Source organism: Thermobia domestica, chromosome 15 (assembly GCF_964235325.1).
Source record: "Thermobia domestica chromosome 15, izTheDome1.hap1.1, whole genome shotgun sequence".
Taxonomy (NCBI): Eukaryota; Metazoa; Arthropoda; class Insecta; order Zygentoma; family Lepismatidae; genus Thermobia; species Thermobia domestica.
This window is the reverse complement of record NC_137468.1, coordinates 156440978-156462731: the sequence shown is the minus strand read 5'-3', so window position 1 is coordinate 156462731 and position 21754 is coordinate 156440978. Positions and strand designations below refer to the sequence as shown.

The 21754-nt window shown below is 35.5% G+C and overlaps 1 protein-coding gene across 2 annotated transcripts in view; it reads right to left on the bottom strand.

Annotated features, from left to right (window-relative positions):
• Positions 1–21754, bottom strand: part of Duox (dual oxidase) — a 458692-nt gene that overhangs the window by 171368 nt on the left and 265570 nt on the right. For both annotated transcript variants that reach the window (XM_081740305.1, XM_081740304.1), the window contains one exon: positions 11965–12152. In XM_081740305.1, coding sequence (XP_081596431.1) covers positions 11965–12152 — 188 coding nt within the window. The remainder of the gene's footprint in view (positions 1–11964; positions 12153–21754) is intronic.

Genomic DNA, 21754 nt, shown 5'->3' with positions numbered 1-21754 from the left:
TTAGGACAAAAGCCCACCAAAGTTTACTTGATTAGGACAAAAGCCCACTAAATATTTCACAAACATTAAATACCGAGACAGACTGTATACATTAAGAACGCAGTAAAATTTAAAACTGAACAAAAAAAACTTATTACGCAATACAGGTACTATATTTCACAGTGTTTTGATAGAGTTGATATGTATAAGCAAGAAAAAATCAAATAACGCTAAATTACTAATGTAATATGCAACACAATAGATTTGAAGAAACCAATACATAGTCATTTAGGGGTTTAGCTTGCAAAACTTTTCTAGAAGAGCAGGCTTACATACATATTATATAGCAAATGAAAAGTATATTTCCAAATTACGAAAGCTTCAATAAGACAAATATATACATGTTACACATGTACGTACAGTACATATATTATTATATTTTCAGTTTGTTGCCTTTTTGAAACCTGGGTCTTGACAATGCGTAAATTTAAAAGCACAGCTTGTGGGAAATGTACGAATAGGTTAGTCATATCGGAAACTGTTCATGAAAGTCCATTTGTTTGACTGTGTTTATCTTCTGTACTCTTACATAAGCGTTAAGATGAGTGACTTTCTGGGTATACAGGTAGAGTCGTTAAATTTTAATTCATTTTCTTACGAAAGCTAAAAATGAAACTTTGCATATAAACTTACAAATAATAATAATAATAATAATAATAATAATAATAATAATAATAATAATAATAATAATAATAATAATAATAATAATAATAATAATAATAATAATAATAATAGTGAATTGCAACGGTAACAGCAATTACGAGTATAACAACTGTTTGCTGCAGGAGTAGTTCAATACAATAAATGTGTGTGTAAAAATAATTTATTTCAAATCAGCACAAAGAAAGCAAAATTTATGATTTATATGACTAAAACAATATTATGTTACTAATGCGAGATTAATGGTATGGAAGTAGAAACAAACAAACATGAAAGATCTGGGAATCACATTTGATAGGCAGTTAAAATTTCATGAGAGCTATAACTGATCACAGATAAACCTGAATATTTTCACTTTTTTTTTTTTTTTTTGTCCTGAAATTAAATCAATTAAGTTGAAATGAGATTACAAATATTCAACGTGTGTTTGCAGAAGCGTAATTTCAGATTTGCGTAGGGGGGAAGGAGTGGTAAGATCCTCTCCAACACGTAAGTTTCACGTTTTTTCCTATTAAATTAGTAGACAATCGATTAACACACATTTAATTCTCAAACTCAGGAGATGGCTAATTGCTCCTGCTTTCCCGTGTTGTGCATAGCCCTCCGAAACTAGGGATGTAAAATACCTGGGTATTTATTTCAGCGGGTAAGTAGCCGGGTATATACCCAAAATGGGTATTTTAGTGGGTATTTTATGTTTCAATTACCAATAAATGGATTTTATCGTTGTCTTGACAAATATAGTGGTCATTTGTATCATCTGCAACAGGAGCACTAAATAACCACCTAATTAATCATTTTTTTCTAGTAATTAAAGAATGAATACGGATTTCCTAGCTACTCACCATTATTTTTCTTTCTACTTGCACTGAATTTCCTTCACTGAATTTCCCTTGGCGGAAAATAATTGTCGATTCTACCCCATGAATTCTTATTTTAGTGTGCCCCCGGGGCAACCAATCAGGTACGCGGTAGAATTCGATAGTGGATCAAACCAACACGAAAATATAAAATTTATGACAGAAGGTAACGATGACTACAGAAAGTAAAAAGTCAGTTGTCACCAAACCAATCATACATTATTATTATTATTATTATTATATTATATTATATTATATTATATTATTATTATTATTATTATTATTATTATTATTATTATTATTATTATTATTATTATTATTATTATTAAGTATTCTGCCTGCCAGCTGCTCCTGGTATTAACGACACGGAATTTAAGCTCGTCCTAAGGTTTACGTCTCATGAAACTTCCTCCATTTTTATTGATTTGGTGCATCTTTTATCAATACCTCAGTTTTTCAAATCACCGATAAACACAATAACTAAAGTATTTAAGTAACAGCAGGATCTATTACTAAAACAATACGCTTTCTTTTGATTTACCAAATTTATTAATGGCGGAAAATGAATTATTAATAATTACTTTCCTATTTTAAAGATCTAAAGTCTACAACAATTTTGCTATACATTTATATATTGTTAACATTACCTTAATTTTTGAATAGTACTGATGAAAACTTTTTTAATAATTAAAAAACTGAACTGATATCACTGCTGCGGCTGGTTACTTCTCCACGCAAAATAATGTTATTTTTCGTAAATTTTATCTATAGGCAATGAGTTTTACTGAATTGTCGAGTATGCAAAGAATTGGACCAGTATGTTATAACCTAGTTTATTGAATTAATAAATTCAATATGTTTTAAAAACTACAATGTAACAACTAAGTTGTTGATATAATTATATCGTAGTAAAGAAACTCTATTTTAGTAACTAATATCCTAGAAAAAACTTAGAAACTAAAAATATTACACATTTACAGATTACGAAAGTGGCATAATAATGAAGGTAGTTAAATTTAATAAATTGATCGATTAAATTATTTACTAACTATGCCATTGAAAGAAAATTATCCATAAAATACGGAACAATACTTTGTAAAACACTTAAATAACTAATTCCTGATTTTTAGAAGTGTTTACTAAATGGAGTTTAACAGAGAATTTATTGGAATAGCATACAGTAGAGCGTCGATTATCCGAACGTCAGTCAACCGAACGACCGTTTAACCGAACTGTGTACTCGCTCGCACCTGTTACTCTCCCACCCTATCGTCCATCATCCCCCTCACTCCCAAACCAAGTTTCCCCACAGTAGTCGCCGCACTGAGCCACCGCTGGCGGAACATTGCTTCTAATGGGGCCTTCATAAGGCGCTGCTGACCGGCCAAGCCGCCAGTCGCTGTGTTTCAACAATCAGCACACTTCTGTCGGTTTGGCACTGGCTGTAGAAGTACAGTAGAGTACAGTTCGATTATCCGAACAAACCAGTTTTCCGAACACCCATGTCCCCCAATTACTTCGGATAATCGACGCTCTACTGTATTTAAAATACTAATGTGATAAACAATGTTAAGCTGTATAGTAACTCAGTGAAGATAATATTTGTACTTTAAATTGTTCAGTATAGAACAACAATTAACCTCTACCATATTTGGAGCACTAAAAAACGACCACAAATTTTACAGCCCTACTCAGAATCAACGTAAGATCCAAGAATGTTATAAAATAGAGGATCTGCCCATATGTATCTTCATCCTATTAAATCAATGAAGCAAAAAAAAAAAAAAAAAATCGGGCATCGCCAAGTCTGATTGGTTACTCTCGTTTCTTGCATCGTCTGATTGGCTACTTTCGTTTCCGCCATGATTGTTGGCTCAAAACATTGCGATCCTATTGGCCAGAGTGGGCAGAGTTAGGGTGGAGAAACTATGACGTATGGTTTCAAGATTTTGTTGTAAGGGCAGATCCTATATTTTATAAGATTCTTGGTAAGATCAGAGTCAGAATAGTCACAGTATTCTTCAGTATCAACATAACTATTACTCGTTTCTTCATTTTCTTCTATGTCACTCATTTCTTCTCCATCCTCTTCCAATATATCTGGTATTTTGTTCTCTTTCATGAAATGAAATGAAATCTTCAAGTTTTACGTCCCACGGCTATGCCGGTTAGGCTAAAGGAGACTGATGATGAAAGATGAGTGAAATGGTGGAATGAAGAAAGTGGGAGGAAACGGGAGAACCCCGAGAAAACCCACGAGCACGGTGTTTGTCCACCACAAAGTCCACACGGCGCGAGCTGGGATCGAATCAAGGTCCCCAAGCACCGGAGGTGAACGCTCTACCACTGAGCCACCGCGCCCCCTGTTCTCTTTCATGTCAACAGCTGGTGACTTTTTCCTTGATGACCCTCGTCCTGAGTGTTGCATCCGTGAAACTTCAGACAATTTCCTATTTAAAAGCTTCCAGTTATATGAAGGATATATTAGTTTCCCTGCCCTCTCCGATGGTAAACGATTTATTGTTTTACTAAATGTACAGAGTTCTTTCTGTGGCAGCAGATGTAATCTGAGCATTAAGGATTGAAATTGCGATATCAGCTAAATCAGTGATATCTTTAAACCCTTTCCATCAAAGTAGTGGGCTCATTTGTTCCACTCTGTCCAACAAGAACTTCCTTGCCCATATTCCTTCCCTGTCCCTATGGTCAGTCAAATGTGCTCTCAGGAAAATAGAATTTAATACCGTTTGTTTTCCAACTTCACAAACTAAAGTTCACTCCAAGCAATTCTTCAGCGTTCAATTTGCAGCCGTGAAAAGTGGGATTGAGAAGATCTGCAGCCATATGAATTGGACCCAAGCCGGAATGAATTGAGATTTGTGTAAATAGTGCTTGCGGGTGATGGCTATGTTTGTTTAACAACATCAATTACACTTCCCAGTAATGTCTTTACCGATGGACATCCAATGATGTCAGAACAAAGCAAATGGAGATAATGAGCAAAGACAACCCAAATATACTATAGGGTCTACTAGGATACTTATATTTTACTAATTTAAAAGCTGCTCTCATGTTGGACGCGTTGTCTCCTATGATTATTAACAATCGTTCAGGGTTATATATTTTTACAGAACATTAATGATCTTTTCAGGCAAGTATTGTGCATAGTGTTTGTTTTCTTTCGACAACGCGAAATCAAAAACAGGTTCAGGCTTTGAAATAACGAAATAAATGATAGATTCATTTCTTAAGTTACTCCAACCGTCACACTGTAAATATAGGTTTCTTGATTCCTTTAACTTCATTTTAACTTCCCTTGCACATCACGTTGAACCTAAGAATCCATAAAAAGTCAAGAAAAATCTGTATACTTGATGAAAATTGATGTAGTTTTGTATAATAAATGCGACTATACCAACTATATATAAAACTCACTTTCTTCTTTCATTAAAATTACTGCAAAATGTCCTTTTAAGTTGGAAACTAGTAGAAATAAGACATCTTTTTATGATTAACTCGAACCTCCATAATGTTCGACTCGGCAAGATTTTGATAATTTTGGTCGTCTTTATTCAATTATTTGTAGCCTCTGATAGGTAATGCTTTAGATACATGATCCAGCTTTCGTTTATCTTTTATTTGTATGACGGGTATGAGTAGTTGTCTGTGAAACATTTCTGCGAATTTTAAAATTTCAAAATTGCACATTTCGGGAAAAAATTGTTGGATTGAAAGAGTCTTGAAACATTTGTTCTCAAATTAAAATACACAATAACTTGATAGGGTTCTTGAAAATTGGTGGCGTATCGCAGACTTCACATTTAAAACTGGGGCTGTCTCCCAAATATTCAACAATGAGAGTTTATATACGATTTGTGTGTTTGGACAACCTAAGGCTTGAAGTCATACTACGATTTCTTAATTTTTTTTTAAGTTTTGGTGAAATTAATCCAACCTTTCGAATCGTTAAAATTTCCTAATTTATATGATTTATTTTCTAAGGTATTGATTATATTGGAATATATCTTTAATTACTGAGCAACGTCATTACGACGTTTGCGGTATTGAATGTGGTGGTTTCAGTGATTCCGCAGACGACAGTGCAAGGGGCTGAAAGTGTTATGAAGAACAAATGTAACCTTTTTTACTCTCTGTTTCGGGCAGTGGAAGATTGAGGTGCTGTCATCAGTACAGTACAGTGTTTCCGTGATTTGACTAAGATGTAACCTACTACCAAAGGAGAATAAAAGTACAGAACTATAAAAGTGTAAGTCAAAAGAAAACTAGTTGTAAGTGAAATAATGTTTAATAGTAACGAAATGCAAATAAAAGGAGTTGGAATCCGATGCTGAGAGTAATTATAAATCCTGTCGGGGATATATTTGAGCGCTCATATATTTTTAGTAATGTTTTCAAATATTTCATTTTTTTGTTAGCTGCTGATAGTTACTTGTTATCTAATTAATTCCACAACCTTTTCCATAGGTTTTAAAACGAGAAATTGTAAAATTGTCCTTTTTTTGAGAAATACAAAAGAGAAAGAAAGATAGAAAAAAGAGGGAGGGAGAGAGAGAGAGAGAGAGAGAGAGAGAGAGAGAGAGAGAGAGAGAGAGAGAGAGAGAGAGAGAGAGAGAGAGAGAAAACAGAGGCTAAAAAAAATATATTTAGGGGAGCAACCTATCCAGAAATAGAAGGTGTCCCGTTTTTTCTAGTTGACGATTTGGCCACCCTAGCATAAGTGGATAAGTATAGTACGAGGTAAAATGGCCCCAGACCAATCTTGAGACAAGTAGGTGGTAATGTAGGTATCGCCAGGAGACATTAATCCCTTATGTTTCAACTGACTGATTCTCAACTCTGATTAGTTCGTGAGCAATGATGTAAAATCTGAAAAGTTGTGTGATTTATTTCTCAAGATTGGCTTGATCGATGTTGTTCAAACTTAGATGTATATATAGGTGTACACGAGAGCTTCGTATGAAAATTGTAACAGCTCATCCCCAAAATTTCCCCCTTTCAAAACACTCTATTCAATATTTTGATCTCTTCTTTACCTATGATGTTCTTCGAGAAAAAATAAATAGGTTTTAGATGTCGCTTTAACCTATCATAATATACGAGTATAATATCCAAAACTGTATCGCGGGTGCGTCATGGTTAAAATTACCTGCAAACCAGCACCGCACCTGAACGGGGTCAATTGGTTATTATTTTGCATATTTATAGTGAATAAGAAATCACGTTCGAGAGAACCCAAAATACCAAAATAATACCGGTATGATTAACAATTTCAAAATAATTGAACTTTCGGAAAATACCTATTTTTTGGATAGGTAAATACAAAAGGGGTAAATACTCATTTTTTATTTACCTATCCAGTGGGTATTTACCCGACCTACATCTCTACCCGAAACAAAGTCCTAAATGCGCCACTGATTACTACTACTACTAATAATACTACTACTAATAATAATAATAACAATAACAATAATAATAATAATAATAATAATAATAATAATAATAATAATAATAATAATAATAATAATATACACTGTTATCTCTCACCAAAAAATTATCTATTTGAAAAAGTTACAAGTTGTGTATGTAGGAAAGTCACAGTCCTAAGAAACCATGCATGAAGTTGATAACAGGTGAACGTGTCCATAGAACAATACCTGTTGCCACCCAAACACACATTGTGTCTCATACCCTGAAGAGAACATTCATCATTCGAAACTCGTGGACTGGGTGGGAACACAATGCGTGACTTGCAGTTGTTGGTTTTTCAATGGAAGGTTAATTAGATTGTCACCTTCTTTCTGACAGAAAAAAAAAAAAAACATTTGGGAGCATTTACTTCTGAATAACAAGGTACTATCAAAATTTGCGTCCCTAATTGAAGAATTTATTAACTTTAACCTGGAATTCTTTTTCCATTATTAAATTTTACAATCAGGTTTTAATTGTTGTAGTGCTGATAATGGTATATCACACTACAAATAGACTGGATGGAACTCACGACTGGATTTAGGGCGTCATGTAATAATTCAATAATAATTTTAGGAATGGAGCTTCAATTATATTAGCAGAGGTGACGTTATTTAAATATACCCATTCAGTTGAGTTGATTTTTAGAGTTTAACGTCCCATTCAGTAGCGAGGCTATGTGAGACGTGGACCTACTGATTAACGTGGAATCTGAACCACACGAGCTCCCGCCGGGAATCGAACTCTGATCTCCCACGCCAAAGGCGCGTATGCTAACCGCTAGGCCACGAAGGAGCTCTATATACGCATTCAGATCTATAAAGGTAATTCTAGACAGAAGCATTGATCTAAGTTGTAAGCCCCAAGATTGTACTTTTAAAAAACAGTGGATGGAGACTTATATTGTGTACTTTACGAACGATGGTATCTTTCTGACAGCTGCACGTATGAATAGGCCTACGCAGACGATAAACTGAAACCTGAAATCATGGGACAGGACTGGAGAGTGCGGTTAATATTTTATTGCATTATAAATCTGCATGAAATTCACAAGGAAGGTTTATGCACTAAAATTCCTTTTTGAAATTCTCTAAAATGTTTTAAAATGCGTTAAAGACTAAACTTTTTTAAAAAAGAAATAAAACTGTTTATAACTAAGGTAGATGCAGTACTCTTTTGTATTACTACGTAGCACCACACCAATAAAATTTACAAAATTGCAGCTCTGCGACCACAGCCAGCTCTAATTTGTTTCCTTCCATTACATGCCTAAATATTCAGAATTTTCTTTTCATAAATCCTTTTTACGTAGCTCTCAGTGGCGTATTTAGGGGGTGGCTATCGGGCTCAAGCCCCCCCGAAATAAATTTGTTATATGCAAAACTTCATTACAATTTGTCGGCACCCAAAAGGAAAAATATAAGTGCTTATTCACGTCCCCCGAAACAAAATCCTAAATACGCCACTGGTAGCTCTTAATAGCGCCGAATCAGTGGGTCACTTTTTTCCAAAAATGCATTCAATCATGTCATTAACTTTACTCAAAAAGAAGGTCAGCACAGATAAAAGCTTCATACAAAAAGAAAAATACAATGATTGCCGAAGCTAGTTTTGTTTGTTTGCACGTAGTTTAAGTCCACGTTTATGTTCCCTCCTCTAGATGGCGAAAGTGCAAAACCTAGTTTCTCCACTTATTATTATTTTTTTTTAATGGAATTTAAAATTTTGGTTGCATTCAATTCATTCTACGTGCTTATAAATTCGGGCTATTGTTATCACACGCTTTACAGTAGGAAATAGGGCTATCTGTAGCTTTTACTTTTCCTCTGCCAAATTCAGAAACAAATTATTTGGTTCCGAAGATCAACCCTTTACCTTCAGGGATTTTGCAATAAAGCTGTACGTTGTACAAAACTGCCTACCTCAGCCGTAAATCTAGGTCACAAATCATCCAAAATATCTTTACAGATGACGACCCAACGGGAGAAGGAGAGATGAAATTTAAACAACTACAACAATGCCGAATTTGAATCGAGAAAAAACTGGATATGTTCTTTTCTCTACGTGAAGTGAATTTAACTTACATAATACTGTTTTTTATTTCTCTCTCTCTCTCTCTCTCTCTCTCTCTCTCTCTCTCTCTCTCTCTCTCTATCGTGAAAGTTTGTAAGATATGCAGTTAAGATAATGAACACTACAAATGCACGTAAATATTCAAGCTGTTTAAAAAAAAAAATCACCTTCCTATAGAAATTGATTTTAAAATATGGAACAAATGCGTTGTTACTTAATTTTGAATGAAATAAAATTATAGCGTCATGAGTAACTTTTTTTTTTTTCACCGAAAATGCAGAATGGAAATTTAACCCTATTCATGACGCAAAGGAAAAACACTAAGGGTTATCCGTAATACAAGATTCCTTACACATGCAAAGAAAGTTTAAGGTTTATTTATGCACTGTGATTTTCGCGTGAGTTAAGGAACATTGCGTTAAATGGTGTTCTTTATGCACCGCGACTCCGAGTCAAGAACGAATCGCGCAAATCTACAGTGCAAGGAAAGGGTAATCCGTGAAGGACAATAGAAGTATACGGGGCTATTTATCAACATGCCGTTTGTCGCGTGAGTTTGCCAGTGCAGCTACTGTCATGTTGTTCTCTGATTGTATTAAACAAGAAGAACAACGTAATTGTGCAGTCTTTCCGCTCATAGGAAGGAACCATATGGTTACATCTTCAGTTATAGGTTCCTGACCGCTGTGGGGTGCTACTGTCGCACAAAGCAACAGTTTCGTGAGGTAGCCAATGTGCAGTCTGTATTAGATTGTGGTGTGGGATAGAAATGGACACAGACATAGATGTGAAGTTTTTTGAGGAAGTGAAAAGTCTACCATGTCTGTGGGATACGGCCTCAGAGCATTACAAAAATCAACATATGAAGAAAGATGTTTGGGTGGAGATATGTAAAGCATTGTACTCTGGATGAAGGGAGTGTTACTAAGTAGTGTTTATGGAAACTAACTGCTGTGTGTCAGCAAACATTATTTTGTTTTAGTTTCATTCTAAGTCGTGCAAATACAATCGGGGTAAAAACGGAGCAATAAAAATTTCTGGGGTTTGTGTCGCGTGTTGTCCTCGCTTTTGCGAAAAGTGTACTTGTATAATTTTGACCTATATTATGTTGTGCGGTTCCATAAACTTGCAATGTAAGCAACTCCTATAAATACATGCTTCAATCGCAGACACTTGTATTGTGTTCAAAGTGAACACCAGCAGACCATGGAAGACTCATACGAAGAATGATCAGAAGAAAACTGAAGATGGCCGGCAGACCTTCCCTTCAAGAGGTCTATAAAAGAAGACTGCAAGAGAACGGAGGTATCAGTCTACAGCTGTTTTATGACTTATTATATTTCTCCTGGGGTCGCAATGGGCTATGGAGTTCCTTTAAACCTATTTCTAGAGACTGCAATGAGCGAAGGAAATATATTATAATCACCTTTTTCTCGGGGCTGCAATGAGCTACGGAGAAATTCTAAAGTAGTCTCCTGAAGCTGCAGTGAGCGAAGGAGTTTTCCGTCGTAACCTAAAGTCACATTCAACCTTCATTTCCGAAGCCATTACTGTGGGTGCCTTGCTAAACTCTTGAAAACTTTAGAGATTAAATTTTGTAAACAAAATAGGTCAAAGGCTTCATATCGCGGAGTTTTATGAGAGACTACGGAACAAAACATTGCAATATATACAAATTTACAACTCTCTTGAATGATGCTTTGTTAACTATTTATTATAATATTTTTTACTTATCCCCCCCCCCTTCTAAATCTGCCAAGACACGTGACGTCAAGTGGAACAAAAATGAGCTCTGCGGCCATTAATCAACAGAACATTCTGATTAGTTCCTCAGGAACAGTGCAATCGTACCCTCAGAAATTGTTCACGCAATTGCAGACTAGGTAGGCATATATCATGTCACTGTCGTTCGGCGATTCTACTCAATTCGTAAGGTAAATAAGAATTACTCCCGGCTGCTACATGAGTTTACACTGATCAATAAGGATCGCTGTATGTAGGTGTACAGTTCTTTGTTGACAGTACGGAATAACCGGATATGTTTCTTACATCAGATTATTTTTGATTTTTTTTTAAATATACGATAATCAAATGGTCAGAAAAGTAGTTGATATCTCATGCGTTCAGGGGTAATCTATTGTATCTTCAACGATCCAGTGATAGTTTCACCTCGACGGAAAGAGTGCTGAACTCTACGAAATGCATCGCAAACTCTTCACAAGTATCAAGCAATGGTCAACAATGCTATGTTGCACAACAAAGCGCTTCCACATGTCGCTCAAATGGACTGTGCAGACTTTCGAATTACGATATAAAACCCTTCATCCACCGTATTTTCCTGATACTTCTCCCACGTCTACCTCCATTTCCGGTATCGTGATCATTTCTTGGCAAGGAGTAACTTCCCTGATGACCGGGCAATGTTTAGTTGAGGATTTCTTCACACCGCTGACTCCGGACTACTTTCGTCATAAAATGCAAACGTCAGCTGAACTATGGCAGAAGTATGTCGCTGCAGCCATAGCGTAGACTTCTTTCCCTAACCAGTTTTATTGTCCTCCCTAACAGGCCGGTAGCCAGTCCAAAATTTAGGGGTGGTGGTAGAAGTTTAGGGGGGCCGATCCAACCATATTATAGTTAATTTGCAAGCCTACTGTGAAAATTTTAGGCGGCCGGCCCTCCTAGACCCTCGTGGATACGGATCTGCTCACTTACCTCTCAACCCCACCAACTCAATAGTCGTAATTTTAACAGCAAATACACTGCAGTATGAAGTTATTCAATTTTAAAAAGGTCTCAATGGCTTGTAAATAGTTATTATACGTAAATGTAAAAACTTGCTTACCTGCTCCCTGGGGCTGTTGGGAGATTGACCAGTCTTCCTGTCATATCCTGCTCGGTGGAAAGGAATGTATTTGTTGCCCTGGCAGTCTTTGTCGTACATTTCATCACATTTCTCTATGGCGATTTTATGTACTTCAATTGGGCAGCCGCTTTCACTAGCCATCAGGATTTCGGACGATACCACCTGGCCTGCAAAGAGGTATTTATTAATTTATTATATATTTGCAAGTTTAAGTATTTTCCAGCAAACTAAGAATTGTCAATTATTAACAACAATTTGTTTTAGTGATATAAAAATTAGATTCTCAATTTTCTCGGAAATTACGAATGGAAATTTACCCTTAAATACTATTTTGAACATCAATGTCTTATATCAACTGATATGCAGGGACGCACGTAAGAGATTGGTCCTGGGAGTCCGTACCTCCTACACGATATCTCGACTTTTCTGTGAATTAAATCTGATTTTAGGAGTGTTTTTCTTATAAATTTTGATGTAATTTATCCTCGTTTAATTTGTATCCCACCTTCCGAAATAAATTCCTGCATACATCCCTGGATATGTTTTAACTTCGGACATTTTTTTGAAGAGCTAATATATTGTATATATTAAAATGCTAGTTTTATATGTTTATGGTAAAAAATAAATAAATAAATAAATAAATAAATAAATAGCCTCCAATCCTTTCGACAATGAGATCTCGAAAACTACAAGTGCTGAAAACTTGCCGTTTTCACTGGTCGTTCCAAATTGTGTAGCTTGTCCAATTCTAATTGAATATTAAAAAAACAAACATGGCCATTATTTAGAAGGTGGTTCGTTATATTCCAATTTTAGTAATCTTCAAAATAACTCATACGTTTTATCATTTTCTTAGCTGATTTTTAATATTCAACCATGAGAAGCGTACATAATCAACTTTCTGCATATTTAACAAGATGTCTACATACATACACACTTATTTACTACGTTTCCATAGCAACCACACTTTTTCTATTTTTTTCGATTACAAAATAATCTCTCGATATCCCTATGTGTCTTTCTTTTCTTTATACATAATACTGCTCAAATAATACGCCTCTGATCCCTTTTTATAAGCTGGCACAGATTGCAAATACTATATACAACGTTATCGTTGTATATTTCTATATTACAGTTTTAGAGGTACACTGGAAATGTTGATATTTTAACGTAAAGCATCATGTTCTACGAGTTATACATTCCAACACATATTTGTATACAGGGGTTGCATATTCCTCAGGTGTTTGTTTCATGGCTAAATAAGGAAAGTCGAAGGATAACCATTTCTCCAGTCTAAGATGAATCTTTATTGTTTGAAGTCTTTTGCCCAACGAACACCATGTATCACTGACAATTAACTGTGTATGTAATGTATTTGCTTATTACAAACTGCACGCAAGAAAATACATCATAAATGAATTAAAAACTCCAACCGGAAGTAGGCTCAATCTGAAAACTGTGCAAGATACTGAAAAAATCGAAAAAAAATTATCCCCTTCATGGTACCCCTTGTTGATTTCTATCAAGACTTCTTTCACTCTTGTATGTATAGGGACATTTACAGATGTTGGAAGAAATGAGGAGTTCATGCTCACATGAGAATGATGCGCTGTGTAGAGAGCGCAGGTTCAGCTGGTGGTGATTTAAAATTCTCATTAACCATACTTTATACTGTTATCTTGATAGTATCACAATGAAGAGCTTGGTGAGATTACCCTTCAGTATCAGTTACATCTTAACAGATGGCTAGATTCTTATTACATTTTTTCTGATAAACTAATTTATTTGTAAGCATGTATTCTCTCAAATTACATATGAGCCTTTGAAGCCACTCATTTCATTTTGTTCAACTCCATGAGGTATGTCTCAACTGGCATACGTTTTATCTTTTAAAAAATCCCAGTTAAACGCTAATGATATTCTAGAATACTATATTTTTCAGTTTAACGCCCCATGGTATTACTCTCTAGGCTAAAGGAAACTGATGGCTATTAAAGACAAAGAGAGCGAGAGAGAGAGGATTAAAGACAAAGAGAGAGAGGATTAAAGACAAAGAGAGAGAGGATTAAAGACAAAGAGAGAGAGAATTAAAGACAAAGAGAGAATTAAAGACAGAATTAACAGACAGGGAAAGAACAGAGGATTAAAGAGAAAGAAAATAAAAAAGTGGCATTTTCGAAACGATTCAATGAATTCCGCAGAGGAGATACGAGATTATTCATCTCGTAGTATAGATATGGTTAGATCAGTCTCTTCTAATTAGTAGTCCGTGGGTTCATGCAACAAATTTTAAAGGGGTCTATGGCATTACTTATATCTCAATTTATAAAAGTATAAAAGTAATGCTACAGACCCCTTGAATGTTATATTATTGTAACAGAGCTTTGTAATTTAATTTTCAATAATGCTACTTTTCTCTCAACTACTATTACTACGTAGATACCAAAATTTAAAAATGTGGGATCCGTACCTGGCCTTAAAAATAAAGAGTAGTTAAGAAATACTGGTTTAGATAATTATACGTATACTTGCGAAAAAAAAAATATTCGAGGAACCTATGGTTCTACATGATCAATGGAAGTTTTAAGTACTTTTACATGCATGTAATTGGTCATTTGCACACCCTGTACCAAAAAGAATGACCGCATTAATTATAGGTGTTTTGAGCTGAAAGTTCTAAGTTCAACTTCGGATATCTTCGGAAACAGTAAACCAAAGACACTAGGTTCAAGGTCCTAAGCCAAACTTCGCCATCGGAAAAAGTTGAGCAAATCTTTTGCAAGAGAAATCGCTTTCCAATATCAGAGTAGTTATTGCTCTGATATCTGTCGACAGTAGAGATTGAATAGATCAGTGGGTTATGAGTCAAGATTTGTGAGTGAGTCAGTGGGTATACAGGACGTGACCCATTGTGAGCCAATCTGCTCAGTGCATTGTAGAGAGCACCTTCTGAACACTGGTGAAGTTATCTAAGTTTTACTTTCAAGGCCTCCATTTTTTTCTTTTTTTCATTTGTTTCTATTTACTTCAGATGAGTATATCTAAGTAAAAAAAAAATCGGGCACTTTTGAATATTGATATTTGTAATTGTAATATTTGCAATAGGATCTACTACTAAGCTTTCGATTGAGACAGTCTAACTCTACATTTTTTTTTTATTTTTTTTTCTTTTCTTTAGGCTGGTCTACTTTGATTTGAAACTTTCAAATTTCATCCTATTTCCCACTGAAAAGTATCTATAATTCGAAATTGAAATTCATCGTAATATGGCCTATAACAAACACTTTACCATTTTATATCGTAAAAGTTAGATCCACTGGTTTTGTAACAGAACGGTGCTTGAGCGACTGATCGTAGAAATTCAAACTCCGATTAGTGATTATTTCACTGCCTTATTGTATAACAAGTGTAAATTCTTTAGTCAGTGGAGAAGAGTCAGTGTATTGTGAGTCGGAGTGGCATTATGGTGGATCGTGGGTTATAGATTAAGTTTTTATTGACTCACGCCATTTCTGGTCGACAGAGACGGACGGAGAAAGCCGTTCTACTTCGACACTTATGCATAGCACAGTTTGGAAGCATGGTAGTGATTTCTCATTTAAATAAATCGGCTATACAATAAAAAGATTGTGGAACTATTCATCCTTATTAAGAGGCAATTTAAGCAAAAACGAAAAAAGTAATCTATGGCGCATTTATTTTCAACGGAAACTTCCATAAATGCATTTCCTGTAATGGATACTTAAAAGGAGTCAAATTAATTTCTGTCCCTTTACCGAATATAATGTGATCCAACTTTAGTGAAAGTTGGTTTTCCAGCACAATTTCGTCAGAAATAAAAGATCCGTTAAGAAATTTCTGAAAATCCGACAGCTGAAAGCAAACAGGTGTCGAACAAAACAAGATTCACAGTTAGTAGTAATTAGTAATTCTATAGATTGTGACTATAGATAGCAAAGCAAAGCGCATATCTTCCCCACACCATGTGAAGATTTTTATCATTTGGAGATTACTAAATAAAATTGAGACATGTGCATCGATATTCAATGCAACCACTGAAACCTTACAATTAATATGATGATCAACACACTTCAATACTTGAGTGCTGTAATAAGAACTAAATTAGCAAGCGAGAATGCAAATTCCAAATTAGATACCGGTAACGTCCGTGACAGTTTTTTTTTTTTTTTTTTTTTTTTAACCACAATTTTGACCAGAATGAAGAGGGTCAAAGGTTCAAGTTCGTTAATGAACTATCCATCGGAAGTGGTAGAAATCAACCATTTCCGGTTTGATCAGCACAGAGCAAAAACTAACAACGACTGTTTCCTGCAATCCATTTTGAATCGATTTAGCGTTCTTAGAATAAATATCATTTCTCTTAACACACTATTCAAAACCCGAACTAGCAGAAATAAACACATGTGAAACGTGTTCATCATGTGGTGTAAACATGGCATCACACCGGGACTGTGGTCAATGAGAGTAGGTGAAAACCAAATACTGAACGAATGCCGGAGGTTTTCTGTGATATTCAGTAACAAAAGCACGAATCCCGCAGACTTCTATCTGGAAAGAGTCCCTGCTCGTAGTTCTTTCATGTACAACGTCTCAGTGGTGCTGAAGTCGCGAACAAACTATACCGATTAACATATCAAGGAACTGAAGGAGCCGGACATAAGTTAAATAGGTTATTGACAATCGTGGACGAACATTTGGACCCTCTGCTGTACTTTGTTCGACGAAACGTGGTTCCATTTATCGGGTTATGTGAATGAATACGCAGAATATGCGGCAATTTTTTACTGAGAATCTACATGTCGTACAAGAACCACGACCAAAGAAACTAGTGTTTGCTGCGTTGTTTCAGGGACATGTACAGGGTGGCCCAAAAATAGGTATACCAGGCACGTAGCCAAGGGGTGGGTCCGGGGCTCCAGAACTCCCTTCGGAACCAGAAATGAAAAAAAGGACGAAACAAAAATAAAAGAGAAAGAAGAATCAACGTTAAAAATATAAAGCTACAGCAAAGACGATTTAAACTGTGAATGTGGTGAAACGGGGACATAAGACAAAAGACGATAGCTGATATAATTAGAAACGAGAATCATTACAATATCCTAACGAAAATAACTACCTTTACTCGGAACTAAAGAAAGAACAATTCTATAGAGAAAAACATAGAAGGAAAACAAGAGCAGAATGAATGTGGAAGGATGAATGGAATCCAGTTTCTTCTCTGGATCGGAGACCCCAGAATGTCCCGTGGCAGATACAGGAACTCTGTATCTGCCTGGGAGGATGAGTGTGGTTGTGCTAGTGCGTCTCCAGTTATACATGCCTTGGAGCGGAACTCCGGACGCACTAGATTTTTTTTTAACCCGCCACCCGAAGAGGAGACACTTCATTTGGTGTGACCGTGTGTATGTTGGTTGTGACTGTGTCTTCATATTAGACAAGATTGACTTCGTGAATGGCTCAATTACGGTATGTTAATAAAGATTGATCCCTACATCGGTACAGGTGTAATTTGATTTGATTTGTAATCAATTTAGTATTAGAATATGCTAGGGTCCTTGGAAATTGTATTAGTCGATAGTTGAGTTTTGCATAGTTAGTATTAGACTATGTTAGGGTCAAGCTCAATGGTTATGGCACTTTGGAAATTATATTAACCGATAATTGAGTTTAGCATCGTTTATCCTTTGTTTTGTTTTTGTCTTTTTGTTTCCTGTTCCTACTTTCGTTTCCTTTATCCAAATCCACTTTTACCAATACCAAAATGGAAAGAAAAATTAAGAAATAAAAGGCAATGATGATAATCCGTGCCGGTTTTAATTTTCAGACACCGGTTCTGAAAGACGGGCCTGAGCCTATCAAAAAAAAAAATTATATATTATATATATATATATATATATATATATATATATATATATATATATATACATACATACATACAGCAAGCGTTTGGTTACTCTCTTATGAGGAACTTTATGTGGACGAAAGGGAGGAGGGGCCAAGTTAAAAATGGAGATTATTGTAACGTAGCATTCCTCCGAATTCCATCTAGCTCCATGCTAATTCTATGGAGTACAAATGATCGATAAACCGGTTTTATCAGATAGACTCTCAGAACTTAAGAAATGCCCACAGTCACCAATAATATGAACCTCGCAACATAGATTCCAGTTGCACTTATAAATTTTCAATTTCGGGGCAACACTAATCCATTTTATAGAATGTTTTACTGCCGGAAAGAGATCTCGTCTCTATCTTTGACGGCATTGAACAGAAATAAGAAAGAAGACAAGAACCGAGTTCGAATGACCTTGGAAGACTTATCTTTTTCAATACTTTTTTTTATATTCTTTTACTCCAGATGTCTTTATAGTTGTTAAAATACTTACTAACATACTCTCATTTTATTGTCCTAATAAACCAATATAAATATGTTGCCAGTAAAATAGTTAAGATTACTCGAACCCGTGGTGTTACCACAGTATTTTATATCACGCCCCCCCTCCCCGATTACGAAATCCTTGTTAAACGAACCACTGTGTGTGTTGTCAGTGAAATAGTTTAGAATGATTGAGCCCCTAGTATGATAACCACAGTATTTCGTCACGGACCCCCCCCCCCATTACAAAATCCTGGCTACGTGCCTCGGTATACTACCCTGCACTGATCAAGTAGGACATTCTAGCTTATAGGTTTATTTGCTTCGGCTCTTCCGAGCTTAAGGTAAGTGAAAAGACATTAGGAACAAATAAAGAAACTAAGTCTACCTGATGGATGATAAGAAATTATGTAAAACGCAATGAGTTGATCAGTACAGGACTGAATACCTAGTTTTGGGCCCCCCTGTACATTGGATCGAGTTTTATTATTATTATTATTATTATTATTATTATTATTATTATTATTATTTTCAATGAACAATAAGTAATGATGTTCATTGCGGTTTCTTGCAACAGTTGCACGGCTATCGGAAAGACTATATTTCTAGTTCCAACAAGATAGAGCCACACGTCATACTTCCAACGAATTCTTGACATTGGTCTATGAACTGTTTACACAAAAGCGTACAGTAAACAAGATTCACAGTGGCAACTAATTTCCGAGATTTATCGTGTTATTTTTAACTCTGGGTATGCTTAAAAGCAAAAGGTGTACGTAAGTAGCCCCCATACCCTGGCTGAACTGCAGCAAAATATTACTTACACCATCCGGAGCATTACCCGTGAAGAGCTACAAAAGATGTAAAAGCTAATACGCTGCGACGTGCGCAGAAGTGCATTGGGCCCACTTTCACTATCTCTCGTAATTGCAAGTAAGCCTCAGTATACGTTTTCCTACTCTTTTGGGCGGTATCCAACTGTCGTGCCTTGGCACCTTTACCTACCTTTTGGTGTATCATTTTTCTTCTTTCATTTTGTTTTCTTTCTTTTCTTTTTCTGTTGATAAACGGTATGTATATTACATGTCAATGAGTCCACTAATGTCAATGAGAGATATTGGAAAATGTAATAACCTCATAAAAGATAATGAAAGGTCGAATCTCAGAGCAACAACCGGACTATGAAAAAGCAATGACATTAGATGTGTGTATGGTTAGGATTATTGACCGTCGCATGCAAAAACATGGTGAAGGACTCAAGATAAAGGTACAATGTTCTTTAATTTCTTTGTTGAAGTAATACAAAAACGAAGGTAATGACTTGTATCAAAATCATGTGATGTACAAACGCTGGACTCTCACATGAGGTTTACGTCAATGATATCCGCGTTGGAAAGTATAAAACCTCCAGACAGGGCTCCTTTCGTCACCCCTTCTCTTTACCGGAGTCTCGGCTCGTCGTTCTCGTAATTCTACTTGAAGAGGTCCGATCTGCCATCTGCGGTTGTGTCGCACAACTCGTCTTGTCTTGTCTATTTGGACTTAGTCTGCCAAACGTAATATCACTTTCGTAATTCCTCTTAGTGAGAGTCTACGTTTAATAAGTCTTCGTTGTGCAATTCTACGTTTAAAAGTTCTTTGCAAATTTTCTGTGAAAATCTAATTGGAACTGTAAATATCTTCAACCAATAAATTGTCATCAATCAATAGTTTGAAATTACGTTTCATTTCTCTGGACACTGCCGTACTCCAAGCGGGAGTCGAACTAGTGATCATCTGCCGACGCCAACCGAAGGTACGCTGTCCAAGCCGCTCGGGGCGCTACACAACATTATCATGCCGGGCTACTTACATGGCCCACCCTGTATATCTAAGGTATTACATAAAAATAGTTTAATATCACTCATTCTAACTTTGGAACTTCTTGTATAAATAAATAGACAAATTCTGACCAAAGCATATATTAACTAATAAATAATAATAGCGTTACAGTTTCGGCAAATTAACCTTGCCTTCATCAGACACATTGCCTTCATAATGTGTCTGATGAAGGCAAAGTTAATTTGCCGAAACTGTAACGCTATTATTATTTATTAGTTAATATATGCTTTGGTCAGAATTTGTCTATTTATACAAAAATAGCTTTTAGAAGTTTTTAACGATTATTATTAACTTTCTAGTCTTTGTTTAATATACTCCAATTCTTTGCTACTAACTTCTTCAATTTCAAAATACTTCAAGATTTCAATGTGTAACGTTACATATTGTATTTCTTCAGGATTATTTTACAAAATTTACAATAGTTAATTTAAAATTCTTGCAAAGAGAATAAATCCAGTGTATGCGGAAGGTTATGAGAAGTTTGATGAAAGTGATTATAATCTGTGACAGTACGCACGAATACTTAATTTGAAAGAATACTAGCTTCGAGGGCTGTAAAACTCCTGAAGGCAATAATTCCTGAAAGTACTATTATTCGAGTTAAGTATTCAAACATTTGTTTTTAATGTTCGAACAATGCTTCGAGTATTAGAGCTCCCTCGTGTCTAAGCAGTTACCCTACGGGTCTTTGGCGTGGAAGATCCAGGTTCGATTCCTCGCGTCTTCATGTAGTTTGGATCCCAGATTAAGAGCCTGCCTTACTAAATATACAAAATTTACCATTTTTCTTTTACTATTTTTTTTTTTTTTTTATTTTCATAAGTGAAAGGAGATAATGAAATGCAAGTCACCCGTCATAGAAAACGTTATTCTACAACAGAAAATATGAATTTAAGAATGTTCATTGTTGCGGTCCATACAAATTACAGTGTTGCCAGAAAAACAACACCCCTAAAATCTAAATTAAGACACCGACTAGAGGAACGAAGTCAACTGCATTTGGTTACGTATCATGTTTTGGTTTCGTCTGAATCCCTTTTTAAATAACATTATTAATTTTAATTACTGTATGTTAAAACTATTTTGTTTATTACAAACCAAATACAACAACTTATTTAAAAAGTCGTTCATAGGAAACAAACATGAAACTTAACCAAATGCAGTTGGGTTCGTTTCTCTAATCGCTGCCTTAACTTAGATTTTAGGGGTGTTGCTTTTCGGCAACACTAATTTGTCTGGATGGCAACAATGAAAATTCTTCAGGTTCATATTTTCTGTTGTAGAATAACATTTTCTATGACTGTGGTAACTTACACTTCCTTATCTCCTTTCACTTATGAAAAACAAGCAAAAGAAAAATGGTCAATTTTGTAAGGCAGGCTCTTAAGCTGTAGGTACACGTCTCATATAGCCTCGCTGCTAAAAGACGTGAAATTGAAAATCAAATCAAATTATTAGTTACCCAAATAAGTGTTCAGAATAATGTTAATT